Here is a 20,784-nt window from a genome sequence, read left to right as displayed (position 1 = left end):
TTATAATAATATGATGTCACATTATAATGACAGCTTAATAAATGTAAGCGTATAATTATAAAGAATAAAAATTCCAAAAAATATAACTGTGAGTAATAGAGATGGCAATAATTTCTATCTCTCTTTTGTATAATTGTACTCAGTAGAATTCAATAATATAATTCACTAGACTAATCAGTTGTGAAAAATATTATAATATCTAAAGCTCATGACAATGCAATCTATTAGGTAGAACCCAATTTCCTTGATAAATTACGTCCCAAAGATAACGAAGAAGAAATTTTAAATCCCAGGACGGAATAAAATCCAACCTGCTGTTACCATTAAAACAACGACATCCATGAATCAAAGAAATAAATTGCGAATTCAAACAGCGAGCTGATTGATATTTATAAACAACTGTGCTGTAATTTGGTTCTATCTTCGCAATACTCATTGAACATTAAAAATTAATTAAACTTAATATTTATTAATACAATACAATTCAAATTCAAGAAACACTCTTTCTAGATTTTATTTAATAGTGATCCTTTTCACGACTCATTTATATTGCACAACTCGTGAAACGGAGCAACAGAGTTCTTAATGATCGAATAATAAATGTCGCCTCATTTCAGTAACTAATTATTATTATATTCTTGTTAGTTGTAAAGATGCTATAGAAACCTAAAAAAACATCAAATTAGTCCAAAAACTTTTCCCGCCAATCAAGCGTGAAACCTTGATATAAAACTTGAGAAGAAAACCTAATTGAGTCAATTTTTAATAAATTCGTTTCAATAATTGTTGATATCTTTTTACGAAATGCATCTTACTCAGTGTCGTTTAATTGCAATTATAAAAAAACAAAAGACTTATATTGTACCTCTATATATATATATATTTATTTCTTCGTTTTACTTTGAGATTTTGCAATAAGTAGATTTTTTTTCGGTTTCGTGCAATTTTGGTTTTTCCATTATATAATTTTAGGCTAATATACTTTGATTCCAAATTTTGTATAAGATGCCAAAATTAAAATAACAGAAATCATATATTCAATTTTTTAAGTAATAGCTACGTCATGATATTATATAAATAAATACTTCTTAGTATTCGTCATACTAACATAACATATTATGGTAACATCGGCCCTGCCATTAAATTTTATCAAAAACTCATATTATAAATACACAGTATAATTAGCAAATTTAACATGTTACCTTAATTATGATTGGTTAAATATAGAAAATGAATTAATTCGATGTTCAATCGGCAATGCTATTGTTGAGAACAGTTTTAATTTTTGCCAAAGAAGCAAATTCGATTTTCCCTTTGTCAGGTGAGTACCCAGCAGCGATGCAGCGAGGAGGTCAAGCTTTTGCACCGACGTCAACCCATTGCATCGTATTGGCAACGAGTATTTTCTTAGCATTATCTTGACACATACAAACATACGTATCCGTGTAAATAGAATTCCGATCTATTTCGCTGTTTATAATGATGCTTGTGATAATTAGACGATTACCATGATTTTATATTTAAAAATCTTTAACTTTTTAACACTTTGGTAATGTGACCACGCAAAATGAATGATCTGGCTCTAAATAAAACAAAAGTTTAATTCTATAGACAAGTAGAGTTATTTTCTAAGAACGTACTCGAAATTTTACGCATCGTACGAACGCCAAACGCCAAAAAGTAATAAGAGTTATTGACTATAAATATAATAACACTTAATTCAAAAGACACATGTATCAAAATTGCGTATCATGAATCGTGATATATCACTAGTGAAATTCGAAGTATGTTCTTACAGAATGACACTGAAGGCATTAGTCGTAATAATGTCAATGATATTCTTATAGTTGTATCTTGTAATACTTGCGTGATCATTTTAAATATAAATATCAATATCAATATAAGCAGCAGAATAGTTGTGCTATTTTATAGTGTGGGTTGTGTTATATACTATATAAAATTTAATGAATCTAATCTGAGCAAGTAGAGATGCTTGTTTCTTATAGAGCTGTATATATTATGTATTTTAAGATTAACGTATTTATTTTAATTATAAAGTATGAGACAGCTATGTTTTTTTTTCTAATGTTTATATGTCTCTGCTTACGGTTCGAATGTAGATAGGTTGTTTAAGTAATTAAAATTATTGCTTTAATCTGGTTTTTCTTTTTAAATATATATCTTGTTTTTATAAAAATTGAGAAATGCGAAGTGACGTTAACCGATTAGAGATGAAATAAATATGTGAGACGCAAAAGATTTAAAACAGGAATGATAAAAACAGCTGACAATACTATATTAAAACAAATGTTTAGGACATACAAGGACTGTATATATAATGAGTAAAGAAATACGAATCATTCTATCTAGCTTTACTCTCAAATAAGATGTGTAAAATTGTAAGTATCTTATATTTTAGCTGTTATTCTGTGGATTAAAATAATGTTGTAAATACTATGTATAAAAAAAGACTTTATACAGGTCCAAAAATATTTTTAAGAAATAACTTAAATATTAATTTATTTCGAGCAGAACTTTGTAGTATTTGTATATTTATAAAAACTATACACAATGAACTTTATAAATCTACAAACTTTAAATCAGGACTTAAGTTTCTATATTTTTTTATATAATCCTTTCTTTTTAATTCTTAATGGAAAAATTTAAGATTTAACAAAATAATTCTCGATTTTCGTTTAATTCCTTTATTTGGCAGCCAATTTTAATCCTGACCAAACTTCTGAATTTAGAATTTTCTATTAATTAGAACTGTATTTTTATTCAAAATATTGACCTGTGTATAGTCTGTGTAATTAAACATATTATTAGAAATTAACTAGGTTAATTTTTTAGTAATAATATAGGAAAAAAATATAAATTTTACAGTTTAAATAAATATTACATTATTTTGTTTAAAGCAATCTGTAAACTCATATATAATCGTGATATTTCCTTTGGTTAGGTGAGCGTTTTTACATTAGCCGATGATATATTGTTAAAGACCTAGACGACAACCAGTTACGATGATACTGGAAATTAAAAGAGGTCAGATAGAATTGCATAATATAAAACATAATGGTGTAATGCAAAATAGTAACGGATGTAAAATAATAGTATTTAATATGTTTTGCCATCCGACGTATCAGCGTCCAATATCGAATCGGATATTGTGAAAACGCTCTGAGTGATATAATTATTTTCTTCAATCTGGACAGAATAATACAAAATCCTATTCTTTGTAACTATAACTTCAGAGCACAAGTCCCCGTCCTAACACGTTTTGAAAAACATCCTCATTTCTAGTTTGAGGTTTCGAAGTGCTTTCAAGACAGATGCTGTCATTAAATTAATACTAAAATATTCTATTTATTTAAAGTCAAAGTAATTATAATTGTATATATAATCATTTACATGTTGTCCGATAGATTTTGATGAGTCATCTTTGTGTATAAATTCCGAGGGAAATATTTCATTGAAATATTTATTCTCAGTAGGTTATGTGACAGATCTCGATAACTAAAACAAGTTATTACGTGAAAAGTTTATTATTGTATACAAATAACAATAGTATAAATATTCGTTGTATGTATTATGATACTTGATTGTGCAATGTGCACGAAATAAATTACATCTATAATAAACATTATAAAGAAATAAAAAAGTTAAAAAAAAATCGTGTTTTTTTACAGCTTGATTTGAAACGTTCATCAAAACTTTTTAAATTACACTCCGTCTATGAATCATAACTAGGTTCATTAACATTTTGGAAACAAATTTTAGTGTAGCTAGGAGTTGTAAAGAATTTGCTGATATTAAATGGTCTAACCTTGTATGGGGTCACAGTGTCTTCTATGAAAGAAAGAATCGGTGGAAAGTTTTTACGTCTATGTATAAAAACATATGTGCGATGTTAGTATTATGTTTTGTTTATTTTGCGGATTATTAAAAGCCATATGATATACTTATGTATTATAGTCGATCGTTATTCATTAGTAACATAAATATTACATACGTTGATCCGAAAAATAGAAAATTAGGTTCAGCTAGATAATACCTTGACATTGTTAGAATAAAAAACTAATATGTCAAAAATGACGTTACAGACTTTAAGCTAATATGGCGCGTGTTGTCATCGGTAAATATGTTGGCCTAATCTATGAATTAAATATTTTCTATATATCTAATGTTAGTATAGTCATAGGTAAGTACTTAAGTTAATTTTAATATTTGTATGTAAATGTATATATTCATTTGAGCTGAGGTATGGCTTGAACATGTTAACAGGTTATCTGCCCGAATAGATGAGTCGGTAGTTAAACATGAGTTAAACAATAAGCATGAATCATATGCGATACACAGGACAGGGAAAGAGTTATTTTTAATTAAAGACTTCGGGTTTAATCCCACTGAGTTTTCATATGGATAAAATGAGTTTATAATTTATCACGCGTTAGAATAAACTTCAAATCATATCATCAGTGGAAGCATTTTACTGGTTATTGATTTATTTTAGATTGATAAATTTACAAAAAAATCTTTTACCCTAGAATTCTTTTTAAATATTTAATGTACACAAATTATCTTAATCTCATAAATATTTCATTTTGTTTATGTTTTTACTCTTAAGATAATTATATACTTATGGTAAAATAATACGTAACGATAAAATAATTACTTTGAAAGATCAATCAAAAAACATTTATTATTTTCTAAGAAAATTCTTAATAATTTTATATATCAAATATTAATTCCGTAATTTCAAGTTCATTTTCAGAGTCTTAAATTTTCGACAATTAATTAAGAAGACAAAGAAAACAGACGTGAATGTTCTTTATTATTCGAAATCAGAAAATTCAATTAAAAATTAAAGTACAAAGCCTAATTTACTATTATTACGGTAGTCAAGAGGACCATCCATTATAATCCATTATAAATCGCCAGCTACTGCGGTACCTAGAGAAGCACCAGATGATTAGAGAACGCCAGTACCCGTACGCGAGTGCCAGTACGGAAACCATTCCGTCGGGGACGCTCAGCTCGGTGATCTTCTGTTTACCTGACAAATACACTAGCGGAAATAGTTGAGACCAAGAGGGATGCATTATGTAGATTGGGATGCATGGGATGTAGACGATTTGGAAACAGCGAAGGCCTTCAATCGCGTATGGTACAAAACGCTTCTTTCAAAGCTTCCTATGGGCGTATGGAGTATCGTAGACGGAGAACACGTTGATGAAAACCGGAACAAACTCGTGTCGTGTGTGAAATCAAATCTTTGTTAAGTAAAGTATCGGACTGGGGCCATCTAAGCCTAGTCCTTTTTTTTTGTTTAACGAGGAGGAAATGCATTTACGCATGCCGCCCGGTCGGGGGACCGGGACGTTTATGTTTCAAACCTCGTTCAGTCCTGCTATCAATTGGAAGGTAAAGCCAAATTGGCATCTTAAAAGATTGGTCTGCTCATTACGGCAAGACGTTACTGCACATCGGCCCGTCGACTTAAGCTGCTCTCACCTCAGGGCAGCTGCTCCTTTCTCCATTTGGCCGTTTTCAACGTAGACTAGCTCTAATTATATACGACCCAGCCTTTTGCGACCTGCTTGATCCTTTGGTTTTAGGTAGAGATGTTGACTCACTCTGCATCTTCTATCGCATTTATCAAGGGGAATGTTCCGAGGATTTGTTTGGATTATTTCTGCCTAGTGCAAAATTCGAAGTTTCATCCGCACTAAATATGACCGAAAATCCACATCAGCACGATTTTAAACGCATTTTCGGCCTCAAGCAACTCCTCGGTGGATTCAAATTTGACATGACTTGGGAACATTCAAGAAAAGAATTACACTATTTGTACACTTTTATTAAATGCCGGCAACGCAGCTACAAGCCCCTGGTGTTGCATATTTCCATGGGCGGTGGTACTCACTTTCCATCAGGTAAGCTGCCTTGCCTGCTCCCTGCTCGTTTGCCATCTATACTATAAAAAAAAAAGGAATAGTATAATGAAAATTGTATAATAATGATATCTTACTACTTATAGTGTACGATACCAATCATAAGAGTTAAGGAGACATATATTATTGATCGAGATCTTGAACAATCTATGTCATTCAATATGGGTTGGTGAAAAAATAGTTTCAAATCTCGGCGAAGTTGTTTTCGGAACTTTTGAAGTAAAATAAAAATGAGTATAATTAATCAAGTGGAATATGGAATATTGTTGTATTTTACATACATATATATCGACCAAGAACTGTTTCAAGAGCATTTAAACGAGATAAATGCAGATCGCATAAAATTTTCATATATAAGGTTTATTTACCTGTGTTATTTCTTAGATGAAGATAAAGTAGCCATTTTGTAATCGTTTTATAATAATTAAAAAAATAAAATAAAATTCTAATAAGTATTGGCAGATATTCTATTAATATTATTTTTATATGTTATCAATGTATTAGATTTGTGAAATGATTAAAATATGTTGTAAAAGCTCAAAGAGTACAATATATTTTTATTTATATATTTCTTTCTTCCTCCACATATTTGCGTCTTTGTACTTCTGGTTTTTATAAAGAACGTTTACTGCTTTATTACATTCTTATTGTTAAATTATACAGTTAAAATACTATTTAATAATAATGTTTATTCAATACAGTCTATTATTAGAGTCACATATGTTTTTTTTTATTTTTATTTTATCTCTTGTGTCATGTTACACAAAGCCATGTCATTTGAGTTAAAGACGAGAGAAAACTGTAGCGTCGAAAATATTAGAAAGGATATTATAGATTCATATTACTTCTAAAACTTTTTGTTTACTTTCAAGGAAAACACAAATCCGTTGGGGGGGTAAACAGACACGGGTGGGGCCGACGGCGCCTTATGAATATCTAATCGTAGTGAAAAGAAATGAAAGATGTCTTCCCTAATTCATAAAGACTTATTTACATGCTACATGAATCGTGTTTTGTTTGGGAACATTTTTGCACGTTCTTAGTAATTCGAAGATGTAGAGATTGTTTGTAAGATTCTATATAATTTGCCTTTGAGTTTGTCTTTTAATCATTTCTTATTAACTAATTTGGTGCTCAGATTTATATGAAAAATGTAAGAAATTTTACTAAAATCAATCTGCAAAGGTATGAACAGATTAGCTACGGCTTTAGACACGCAGAATTTGGTCAAATACGTGTGTGCGTAGTCCAGGCGGTTAGTTTTTACCAGCAATTGAACAGGACCTTCGACCATATATGGGATATTTTTACGGTTGCTTTTGAGGTCCATGTATCGCTTAAATATTGTAATTATTTTAGTCAATGTCACATAAAGATCACGTTCTTTATTTCGTTTCGAATTTCTTCTTATAGAATACTTCTGTAAATTATATTTTTAGCTAATCATTAAAAAAAACATTTGTGTAAACTTTTATTTCTATAGTTGATATTCATACTTAAATAATCTTCAATCCTAGATAATCTAACAATATTTAGTCGATGAATACTCGTAAATATATTAATTTTTTAATTGTTAAAGCATAAATCTTTTAATAAAGACATAATATGGGTCAAGATCATCTAAACTTAAATAATGTATTTTAGACATACCAATTTATCCAAAAGTCTTACTCAGTTGAGCAGTGAGTAGGCAGAACGCTGGAACCAATGTTAATTATTACAAATGGTCGAAGTTAAGAAGCATTACGCGAAAGCAAACTTTCAGTTAAGCTTATCATCATAAAATCTAGTCGTAGAGAACACGCAATGCTACTTTCGGGACACCGTTTTCGTTGTTAACAACGTTACGTAATCTCCTGTATACAGCCCACCGCTGAGCCACTCTTGGAGTAAAGGCTTGGTACTTATTCCAACGAGATAAGACACTACTACAGGTAAGTCGATATATGTGAACTAGATTTTTATAATATGTCAGAGTTACATATATTTCCATATAAGGCTTTCATTACCACTTCATAATTTTTTTTTTTTTTTATGTTAGAGGTGGCAAACGAGCAGGAGGCTCACCTGATGGAAAGTGACTACCACCGCCCATGGACATCTGCAACACCGGGGGGCTTGCAGGTGCGTTGCCGGCCTTTCAGGAAAGAGTACGCTCTTTTCTTGAAGGTTCCCAAGTCGTATCGGTTCGGAAAAACCTATATGTTACTATTACTATCACGTCATCCTAATATTGAACCTAGGACCTTCGGTTAAGATCCACGTATTAATTTCAAAAGATAATCTAACATAAATAAGCAATTATCAATGCTTTAAAATGTGACAATGTTAATAAAAATATTTACCGTCTTTACGATAATGGAAACAGATTTAACATAAAATACTAATTCACACGACACGGAAGGAAGAAAAAGTACATTACGGATTACAAGTTAGATTAGGCTTGATCAATATTGATCTATTTCTTAGTAGAAACCAATGTATAAACATTATATCGACATTACGGCGCGGGTCTACGCATTGCTAGTGTTTTACAAAATTGCCCCGCGTGACTTGCTGTTGTAGCGTAGTTACGACTATAGCGCAGGAACTCCGCTATTATTTGTAACTTTCATTCAACATGACATGCAATCAAGAAAGTAGAAAAAAGAAAACAAAAAATATGAATATCAAATCTCACTCTCAGCGCAAAAGTTTGAATTTCAAATATGTTAAAGTATTGCAATATAATTAGCTTCTTAAATAGCATCGACGAAAGCAATTAAAGAACAAAAGTAAAATAAAAAACTGACAAAGACGAAGGTGAGGTTAATAACCTCCACGAGTAATGAAGAACATTGGAAAAAAGAGAACTTTGTCTGCCAATAACGACTGGTTCGGTTAAATAGTCTTATTTTATATGGTGCTTTATTTTATTGTATTTGAAATGTAAAAAAGAGTTGTTACTCTCATCATATTTAAATTTAGAACACTTTGAAGTGTTTCAACAGCACCATTAAAAAAAAAAACAAAATCAAGCTTTAGATGTTGTACCATTTACTGACTATCTTTCTCCCATCAATTAAAAATATATACATTATTTACTGTCTATTGTATCTTCTTAATAACTCATTAATAAAGATTGGATTAATAACTTAATTAATAAACACAATATTCAGTCACAGTCCATCAAAGCGGACGTATATATTACGCGTTCCCCAATACCGAAGTTACCCTCGTAATATTTCATCAAACTTACCCAAAGTTTTATTGAGTAATATTAATAAAATTAAATCCGTATACGAGATATACCAAAGCCGAGTGGTCTAAATAATACGAATGCATAATAATACCATTATTTATTTTACAATAGTAAGTATTCGTTTTTCATTTCTAGGATACGAAGTAACTGTTGCTTTTGATTATTTGTCTAATAATATATACATCCTTGACAAACTACATAAGTACAAAACCGTTAATTAAGTCTTCATAATGATCAAGTGACATACCAACTACCTCTCAGAATGAAAAATACCACCTTTATATAAACATTTAAATTAATATACATACTCGCTGTAATAAAATTAAATAAAACAAAAGAAAGATGTACCATTGCTTATTACTGAACTGATGTTGTTCGTAATATTATATGACGTCAGGTGATATACGTGTAATATCATAGCAATAAAATATTGTATTGTACAGCCCGGTAAATGTCCCACACCTGGGCTAAGGCCTCCTCTGCCTTTAATGTGCAATGCGGATTGGTGGCAGATTTTCGTTGAAATCAGGCGCATGCAGGTTTCCTCACGTTGTTTTCCTTCGTCTCTGAGCATTAAATGAATTATAAACACAAATTAAGCACTTGAAAATTCTGAAAAAGTAGTGTCTGGGTTTGAAACCGTAATCATCGATTAAGATGCACGTGTTCTCGTGGAAGTCCAGTTCGTGTGAACTGGGTCATACTAGTATTAACTTATTATTACTTTTTGCTTATGTCGTTCATCGATTTGTTATGAGAAGACTAACTTCTGGTTTCGTTGATGACGTATACAAATGTCGTCATTGAATGTAGGCCGTCGCGATGCTTTTATTCGTTTCGATATTGTTTAGACTGCATAGATGCGCATCAATCAGCAGAGAGAGGCGCTTGATCTAGTTCATGATGATATCTTGAATTCCTATTGCGATGTTAAATACAAAGTATGTAATGAGATCATTTTGTCAAACTACATTTACCAAACAAAATAATATACTATGACATATTGATTATATAAGTTAATTTACCCTTAACATTTGTGAAACATTATAGATACGATATACTTGATTACACCTTCAAAACTTTTAAATTCACTTTACAGCTCTCATTATGTTCAAAGAAGTATGATTCGAGAATAAATGTAATGTCTCTTATTAAAAACTTTTTGTAATTTCCTTGTTTAATAATTATTTTTAAGCAATAATTTTATCGATGCAATTATCTCGATTATTTTGGTAAGTAATAATGCTTTTTCAATCGATTTTGGCCACGGCGGTCTAATGTCTACAAAGGCACGAAAGTTTTGTGGAGTTCGATAAGATTGCGTTAGTGACGTCATACTAATGGAGCTAGAGACGGAGCTGTTGAATGAATGATCCGTTTCGAATCAAATTTATATTGAAAATATCTTCACACGAAATTTTATTAACATTGATAAACTCAGATAGTATATTATAAATAATTTACACCTTTGTCATTTTGTTCATTTATACGTAGTTATTAATTGTGTTATTATTCCAATTGATGATATAAATTTCGTTGTACACAGGAGGATTGTCTTATAAGCCCCGTGACAAACTGGGGGTACATAATTAAAATAGCGTGGAACATTATTGTCATGAGGGCAGTTAAACAACAATTAGGTAAAAGCCGAGCTTCATTTTGTTATTGTAATAGCAATTACGTTTTGAATACACGTCGACACACGATTTCGTGTTGATTAAAATAACGCAACGTGGCTAATGAATTACGAATTATAAAGTTTTATTAGTTAAATTTTTATCACTCTTATATGTGTATGTATTAAGCGTAAATTATGTAAGAATAAAATAGTTTTGTAGCAATTCAACCTCTATGGTTCGTTTGACAATCTGGCTGAATGAAAACTGGATTTCTTCAATGAATTAAAAAACTTTACTTGTTTAAATAGTCGTAAGTTGGTGTTATTTGGAGTGTAGGTAGGTATATTAATTATTTTTTGTTTTTAGTAATGTTTCTTATTTTTTATAAATAATGGTAAAATATTTTGACGATAAATTATTGTTGTTGTTCGTGTGTATATTGAATTTTATTTTTTCTAGATATTAAACTAAAAAGAGTAATTTAATAAAAAACAGTGGACTAATCTTCTAGTACATCACCCATTTTCCACCATTGGGAGTGGAATTTTACTTCAATAAATATCAATCACCTGTAACCTCTCAACACGCACACAAAAAATAAAAATCCAATTGAATTGAGAGACACATATTTCAAAGATATTTAAAATATAATATTATTTAAAACAAATAGAAGTCTTGGCGTCGTTCGATGCTAAATTGAATTATATGACATAATAGAGTCAAGCGGAGGTCACTTGAACTATCAAGTGATGTTGAATCGCTATATTCAGGGGATCTTCATCTAGAATAATTAGAAGGATAATTGAACATCACTATCGCAGTATACAACACACGTACATATTCATTACGATTCCTTTGATACGTGTTTGGGAATTGTTTTAGTTACTTTACATCGACCCCTAATAAGCTTGTTTAAAGATTAAGATTTATGGAATATAAAGCGATCTCACACGCAACCTTTCGCCAGATACATTTGATAACCTTACAGAGATTAACCAAGCCAAGCAATTTGGTTAATCTTAGAAGTTTCTGTCCACCTATTAATTTTATGATTATATCTGACTAGCTCTGGAATATTTATGACATAATGATGGAGGCAAATATTAAGATTGTGGTGTATAAGTTAGCGAAAATTGTTTTTTTCGGTTAAATTTGTAACTTTTCCTTGTATCGTATACATTTGGTTTTATGCGATAATATCAATTATATATATTTTGTTTCTTCTAAAAGAAAAGAATTAAGCTTTGAATATTACATATCCTCAGTACTGAATAATATATAATATCTCAATAAGGTTCAAGTTTCCTTAATTTATTTATTTAATTTCATTACGAGATATGGGAAGGGATATAACAGTGCAATGTTTTATTCAAATTATCTAAAAAGGAGAAAGTAAAGGATAACGCGATGGTCTCATGCGCATTAGCGAGGAGTGCGGGGTCGAAACCTTCACTCCCAGGGGACAGCTCTGCCAAGCAACGAGCGGAGCGCAGCGCAAGAGTGGCCATGGGATCTGTACCGAAGACAGCTATTTAGTCGGTAAGAATAAAATCACCAACCACATAACCCAGATTCTTCCCCAGAGGTCTGGGTATCTTTCTAAAGATTTCCAAAGTTAAATATCTGTACAAAATGTTGTGCCCATACTATTAACGGTTGAGGAGTTGCTTCGTCTCGAGCCAATTCCGGCCATAGAATCAGGTTATGAAAAGTACCTTATTATCAAAACTGAACCATTATGTGATAATTAAGATTCCTAAGATAAGTTGAAATGGCTTTAATTCAGCCTGAAACTTCGCCGTCCACTGCGCCCATTCATAAATACATACATAATTATAAATATGCATATACATTTATAATGTATATGCTAAATGTATATGCATAATATCAATTTAAAAAAAAATGGGTGTTCTTAAGCTATTAATAAAGCAGACAGACAAATTATAGTTCACAAAGTATCAGGATGAGGATCTCTGTTCCTAAAGGTAGTAAACACTATAAACCATAAACAGAAGTTCTCATTTGTGTATTCAAAATGAACCCTTTGATACATGTTAGGGAACTGTTTTGATTAGTCTGAACTCCCTGCGAGAGTGCGCATAAAGACTATGGCTTACTATGCAGATATAAGGGTTCGTCCGGACCGAACCGTTTTTGTAGTAGCAAGGCTTTCTGTATATACAATTAGAATTTGAATAGTGGTCATTTACTACCTGATGGTAAATGCCCATAAACATTAGAAGCAAAGCGCTGTAAAAATATTTACCTTGTATTACCAATACACAACCAATCTTGGGAACCCAGAGCATGAACAGACCTGTCGACATTACTGATTCCACTCTTAAATACTAATGTGAGATAAATTTCACTCAAAGTTCCGAACTCTACGTATTTTGCGGGCGCTAATTGTTCGAGGTGTAAATACATAGTTCGTGTGGTTACACTGTGTACATGGTGCGAATACTGTATAAACGGGCCCTTAGGCGTTTACACATGATTCGCGCCGAAGACAAGGATCAGACAGCAGTACCGTTGCGTTGCCTCTCATATCGTCATGGCGATAATGACGTCATCGATTAAATCATCACCATACGTCATTTGCTCTCGTAATTAACGCAAACATTTGAATAGAATAGAGGTCACTTGTTTATGTATATTGCTTTATACGCTTTAAAACAGTTTTATTAGTCTCCGTTTAATCCCTGAGAGAGTTTCTTTAACGATTACTACATATAAGGTTTATACAAACTCGCTATGTTTAATTACCTCACAGCTTCTAACCGAATACCGCTTCTGTTAGTGCGAAAGGTCGTTGGTTGAAAATGGTTTAGTTTAAAGGAGAACATAAAAATTTCTTATATTTGGTGTTTGATACTAAATTAGACTTTTTGTAACTAAGAAATATTTTTTACATATATAAGTCCTTTTGCAATAAAAGTCCTCGGAGCCAAATTTCAGCCACGCCGGCTGTTCTCAAAGACTAGTCAACAAAGATAGCACAAGTATTCACAGACATAGTTTCATACTCATCATCATTGCCTTTCTATTTCAGTCCAATGATAACAAACGGTTCCGATCTCTATCTCATCAATCGAAACAAACGTCCAGAAATGTCAAGTCTTTTTGGTTTTTTTTTTGCTGTTGTAGAGTAGTTTTGGTAATTCTTTAATTAATTCAGTGATATGTTGAAAAAAATAATAAACAGAATAGATCGAAACAAAGGATCTAAACTGTAATTGTTTCTAGTTTTTTATTTTGTCCAAAATATCAAAACTACTGTACAAATAATTGGATTACGATCATTATTTATTGTGACAATACACAATTTAATTCGTATTGGAATTTCGAATAAACGAAAACTAAACGTAATCTGTTTTAAGGAAAACCAATTTATATTACAATATTTGTAATCAGAAATATACACAAAATTGTATTTATTTATAAAATTTGTTGAATTTTTATCTAATTAAACACTGACACCGTTAACTGAGTTAGATTTACCTTTCGTTATAAAAAAAATTTCGTGCATCAAATTCATCTCATATCTAAGTGATTGAAGATTTAATCTACGAATGTCAAAAAGTCGAGACGTTCTGGAAATAATTCCTTCAAATTATTTTATACCATATGCGATTATATTACGATAACGGTAGAATTCTATCGACTGCTAGACAAAATACTTCTCTCTTCCTTAGAAGAGGGTTTTAATGTATTCTTCCCTTCTATAGAGTGAATGCTTCTATATAAATTGTATCCCAATTATATAGAACTCACCGTCCACACAACAATTGCAATTATTTTTAGAAAAATATTTCTCTTTAGCTGAACCTGCGGCTTTACACACGCGAAATGTTTCCTTACCTATAGCACATATCCCACCATTTTACCCCTTCCAATGGATTCAAACTATTACCATACTAAAGTTCATCTAAATCGGTTTAGCGATTTAAGCGTAATAAGGTAACAGACAAATTTCCTTTCATATTTATAATTGTTATACAGATTACATCAAAAAAAGAGAAATGATAATGAGACCATAGACTGACATTTAATTTGACAAGTTTAAAGTTATTTTAGCTAGTTTAATGAGGTTTTATATGTTTACGTTACGTTTTAGTTAAGGGAAGTCCCGCAACCCTCATGTTTGATTGCCGCGCAGTGATTAACCAAATCGCTTGGAAGTTGCTATCAATTCTCCTCTCACGTCGGCCGGATTATAAGTTTCTATCGGCCACTCGTATCTCACTATGGGGATTACGTCATTGATTGCAACTTGCTTAGTTTCAGACTGTATTAGCCTAATACGTTAGTTAATTTATATATTATATATTCAAATATAGTATGTGTACTTATTATTATATACTTGATAAGTACACTTATGCAAATCAAATCAAATTATACTTTTTCAAGTAGGCTTTTACGGGCACTTTTGGATCGTCATTTTACAAAACTATATTAAGTGAAGCTACCGCTTCGGAATGTAGATTCTACCGAGTAGAACCGGCAAGAGACTTAGTAGTTATTAGCATTTAAATATATATATATTATATAATCGCATTTTAGTTGGTGTCCCTTCTATATTTTTTCTGTTCTTGGATTCAATCGCGGTCAGTTTTAAGTTTCAACGAACGTTTGTGGTAAATTGAGTGTGCAAAGATTTTATTCGGCGACCAAACTTCCTAACTTTTACTTAAAAACGTTTAAACTTTCAACTTAAATACGGTCCATCGAATCGGCAGTCGATTTTTACTATCACAAGCTAAATATTGCATTGCAGATTTTTTTTTTGTTTAATCTAATATGGTAAATAATTTTTAATTAAGATTAAAAATTGCACATGTTGACATTTAACGACTCCATAATAATATTTTTATAGATTTAAAAATATAATATATATTTTTATTTTATAATATACTAATGGCAAATATGACAAAAAAAATAAAATGAAATAGCAAGGAAAAGGCGTTTAACTAAAGACAAAACACGTGAGTCCTGATAACTGAAAAAATAAACATAGCGATTCACGTTTAACGGCGTCTTTCAGTGACGCGATGCTGCTACCACACATAGTGACCCGCCAACATCGTGAACTATGTATTGTTTATTCCAATTGTGACATGTATGTATGCATGCGTGTAAAAATCATTTGTTTGTCAATTTTAAATTATTTATACATTCCTAATACCATTTTTGTGTTAAGTCATAAATATCAAGGAATAAGTAAACACATTCATCTTGTATGAATAAATCAAATCGGAAGTGTATATCGAGGGGACGCGACCCTCATTTTTGTTAAAATATAATGATTTCAGCTTTGGTTTCCTATTAAATCTATTTTATTGCTATTTTTAACGGATTCGTTTTATCAACTACTTATTATTGTTTTGCCTTTTTCGTGTATGGTAATACGTGTAACTTTTCACACGTGTGCGCTCTTTCGGGGAACTTAAGAATCAGCTTAAGAAGTGCGTGTCCTTTACAATATATCTTGTGTGTGTGCTCATACCTATCAAAAGTAACGCGCACTAAATAGAAAAATGATATTATAATGTGAATAAAATTATATGAATTAACCTATTTTTTTGCAATAATAAATAATCGTACCGAAACACATTAGAAATAATACAAGATACAATAATATTGAAAGTTATTAATGAATCAAGTTATAGAGTATATATCATATAAATATAATTTATACTCACTCAAGTATAATGTAGATTTCTAGGAGTGAAAAGATTTTCGGAATTGCATCATAAATTACAAAAGAAATTATTTGTTTACATAACAACGAACAAATTTCACCACTTTATTTCATAAAAAATGCTCGCAGATGACAGATTATCTTACTTAACACTTATCGTTATATTTTGTCGAATTTGTAGCCTACATGTAATTATGATGTATAAACTATGTTATTGAGAAGTTTCATAAAAAACCGCTTAATAGTTTTACCACGAAAAATTTACAAACATCCAAACATCCGCACAAACTTTCGCATTTATAATATTAGTTAATTCACCGAAGACGTAAAGCATGTGTGTTAGGTTAGTTCAGTATTAGCTACCATACAACGTACAATTCTTCCATAGTGCTTACTAACCTTAGAGTAGGACCTCTTTTGCATAACATAAACATAATCAGCCTGTAAATTTCCGACTGCTGGGCTAAGGCCTCCTCTCCCGTTGAGGAGAAGGTATGGAGCATATTCCACCACGCTGCTCCAATGCGGGTTGGTGGAATACTCATGTGGCAGAATTTCGTTGAAATTAGACACATGCAGGTTTCCTCACGATGTTTTCCTTCACCGCCGAGCACGAGATGAATTATAAACAAATTAAGCACATGTAAATTCAGTGGTGCCTGCCTGGGTTTGAACCCGAAATCATCGGTTAAGATGCACGCGTTCTAACCACTGGGCCATCTCGGCTCGACTCTTTTGCAAAATTCTTAATTTTTAGACCCATTCTGTCAATTTTAAGATAAATACAACATAAGTATATTACATAATATTCCTTTTCTGGATGAATGATGAAGATGAATAAAACTGTATTTTATTTTATGTAACATTACAGGTATACGGTAAATAAGTTATAGAAGAAAACTGATTTGTTCGGAGCACCAAATTTGTTCGGATCGCTTCCAACCAATGGTTGATTTGACATAGAATGACCCTAGTAATTAATATTATTACTAGTAGACCGACAACTACGTAAGGGTAAGTAAGAATAGTATTTACTTTTCGATCACAGCGCTACCTGTTGAGTCCAATCTAAACAGTCCAGGTACCCGATCAAACACATAAAAAAACAATCATCAAATTCATTCTAATTATTTTGTAGATAATTATATCGAACATAAATGTAACATATTATTGATTGTTGATAGAAGCAATAAGCAAATTCAATATAAACGTAACATTGAAATGAAATCATCTCTTACATATATTTTCATCGCTTTGAATATTTATCGTTCCCGATCTACGATTGTAATATACTTTATACCAACGGAACAGCATTCCAGTATTTTATGACAACGTCGGATGTCATAAGATTTAGAAATCGGCATCACTTACAGTATGATAACGTCCCGGTTTTCATAATAAACGCTTGCCTTTTACCCCTTTCTTAAACTTCAATTTTTATTTCTTTTAGAGGATTTCGAATTTCACGCATACATAAATCTAGATGAATTAAAGCATTTCCTTCTCTAGAAATAGTAACTCTTAGATCATGTTTACGTTAGATTGTTTATTTTTAATTTTGTTTTGCTTTTCAGAATATTAATAATTTTAGTAAGCTCAAAACGCTTGATAAAATTTCGAAGTATTTACATTACGTATGTATTTGTTGGATTCGATTTTCGATATTGTTATTATAATAACCACATACACAAAAAAGAACTTAAAATAGTAAGTATTATTTAAAGAACGTTAAAACTCGGCATAATATAGTACACTCTTATAAATGTTTTATAGCAAGCAACCTTTTGTCTGCTATAAAGGACCTTTTCTGTAACGAGAAGGTCCGAAGTAAAGAAATGCTTTTAATGAGGGGGCGCAGGCCCATCGCCTATTCTGTTAGAATTATGAATACATTAAATATTATTATACGTAAAGTTTTATATATTTTACTGTATTAAAATTTAATTTATTTTCTTAAAGTGATTTTTTTTAAACCAGAGTAGAATTTCAAGGTCAAAGTTGAGCGTGTTGACTATGTTTAACGTTAAAATAAAACGCTAAGTTCAAAATCGTAATCAAATGAAAGAATAATTATTAAATAGGTATATATGAATAGGTATTACACGTTACATTTTACATAAACCAACAAGTTTCGACTTTGAAATACTGAACAAAAATAAGCAGTAATATAGTAAAATTTCTAAAAGCACTTACAAGAAAAATAATTTCGGTATAAATATTTAACAAGATTAACGTACAAATAAGTTGAACGACATATCCAAAATATACTTTTAAATCAATTATTTATATATTTCATTGAACATCTATTTATTTTTTAAGTGAAATTATATTAAGATTATAAAATGTGGATAAATGTTCGATATTTACTGTCGTGTAATCTTATTCAATCATATTTTAATAACTGCTTTATACTTTTTTAAAGGATTAAATTTTATTCTTCAAAACCCGCCTATCAGCTGCTACTCTCTTGAAAATTTGCAAACCATCATGCGAGTTTTGACGTAAGCGACAAAACCAAAGTCACAGAATACTATATCACGGCTGTAGGGCTAAGAGGAACCGAGCCTCGAGCTTGGCCTTATATTCCACAACTTCTCAAAGAGCTGAGCAAATAGGTTTTAGTGTACAATGAACTTGTAACTGTCAGTCCAGCGAGTAAAACAGATTTAACAATACCTTGCTGATCAAAGGATACTGGCATCTCCATTAATGTTTTGTTGGCAAGGAGAGTTTATAAACATAATATTAATTTAACTTCTACCCATAAAAACAAATGGTACGACAAGCCTTACTGAACAACCTTTTTATAATATCTTAAATCACTTGTAATAGAATTCTATTAAGGACATTTAAAATCGCTTGTTTGTAATTTTTATTTAGTATCTACTAGTGTGTGTAATGTTCCGTATACTTGGTGATGCTATTTTAAGCTACTAATCCTTATCATAAATTTATATAGACGTGCTCCAACGCGTGCCTAAAAGAGCATTTTAAGCCATTAGTTTCACCTATTATCGGTAGTACTTGATCATCTTACTTCGTATAAAAGGTTCTATTTTCAACAAACTATTATCTGAAAGGAGAAGAGATTAACAATCTCATTGTGTTATAGCTAAGTACTGCTCTGAAGACAATAGATCTCTATTGTTTGGATATTTTATTTCTATCTGTACCACTTATTCGAAAATATTCTGCTAGAAAATTTGAAATCACGAAAGAAAACGATCGATTTGAAAAATTGTAAATACTCGTATATTGGAATTAAGCAGCTGGAATCATCTATTACATAAAATTCATATTTTTTCTCAATTAAATAATCACATCACCAAATAGGCGTCGTCCGTATCTTAATTTTTTTTATTTTGTTTTTATTTTAAGGCGCCATCCTAATGTAAATGTTTAAATATTGATGACTATATTTTAATTTTATTTAGACACGATATAGACTTCTTCATTGACTCGGAATGCTGTGTCTCTTGTGTGTCTTGTAGGTGCGTGATTGTTAAACGATTTCTTTTTTTTCATAAGATTATTTGAATTAGGGCCCTTAGTATTTACAAGTCAAAATTAAAAATAGCTACTGTACACATCATGACCACGTAGAATGGTGTATCAAAATTCCAAGCCTTTTGGTGAAAGATGAACTAGCTTTCCTGACACCAGTAGAGACAATAAGACGAGATGTTATATTTTTAAGAAAGATTATACACTATAATTCCGTATTCCAAGTATTTCATATTTACTTAAATGACTCAACAGTCGTGAGGACGAAGACGTTTTAAGTCCAAAGTTTATATTGTAATAATAAAAATATCTCAATTTTTTATCGTTTAAAATGGCAGATCATTGAGCACTGTTAACTTTCTAGATTATAAGTCTTTCAGATATTTTAGGACACTTTTTTCGTTTCATAAGCATTCCTGAAGTGTCTAGACGTCTCAAGAGCATCTGATTGATATTTTTATTTATAGTACGTCAGCCTTTGTATGTACCTGCGTGTAAAAAGCTTACGAAATTATAAACGGCTCAAAGGGTCTTAAATTAAAACCACGATATTATAATTCAAAGCAATCAGGAAGATGGTACAGGATTTATTGTTTTAAAATTTAGTAATAAATAGCAAATAGCAAAGGCATTATACTCGCTATTTGTATCATGTTATTGAAATACATTTTTCCTTTATCAAGTGTAGCCAACGCTTAAGTTATCCTTATTTAATTAGTTACGTATTCGTTGTTTTGCATTTATTACTAAGTTTAACTCGGTCTG

At 31.0% G+C, this 20,784-nt stretch overlaps 1 protein-coding gene across 3 annotated transcripts in view; it reads left to right on the top strand.

Annotated features, from left to right (window-relative positions):
* Positions 1-2,155, top strand: part of LOC113397395 (tyrosine-protein phosphatase Lar-like) — a 109,916-nt gene extending 107,761 nt beyond the window's left edge. The window contains exon 8 of one of the 3 annotated variants that reach the window (XM_026635715.2): positions 1,322-2,155. In XM_026635715.2, the coding sequence (XP_026491500.1) occupies positions 1,322-1,422 (101 nt within the window). In that variant the 3' untranslated portion in view covers positions 1,423-2,155. Of the gene's footprint in view, positions 1-1,294 lie in introns of all 3 variants that reach the window. The other 2 variants (XM_026635714.2, XM_026635713.2) reach the window with 2 other exon arrangements.
* The last annotated feature ends 18,629 nt before the right edge of the window (positions 2,156-20,784 follow it).

Source organism: Vanessa tameamea, chromosome 3 (genome assembly GCF_037043105.1).
Source record: "Vanessa tameamea isolate UH-Manoa-2023 chromosome 3, ilVanTame1 primary haplotype, whole genome shotgun sequence".
Classification (NCBI taxonomy): domain Eukaryota; kingdom Metazoa; phylum Arthropoda; class Insecta; order Lepidoptera; family Nymphalidae; genus Vanessa; species Vanessa tameamea.
This window is presented reverse-complemented; position numbering and strand designations above follow the sequence as displayed.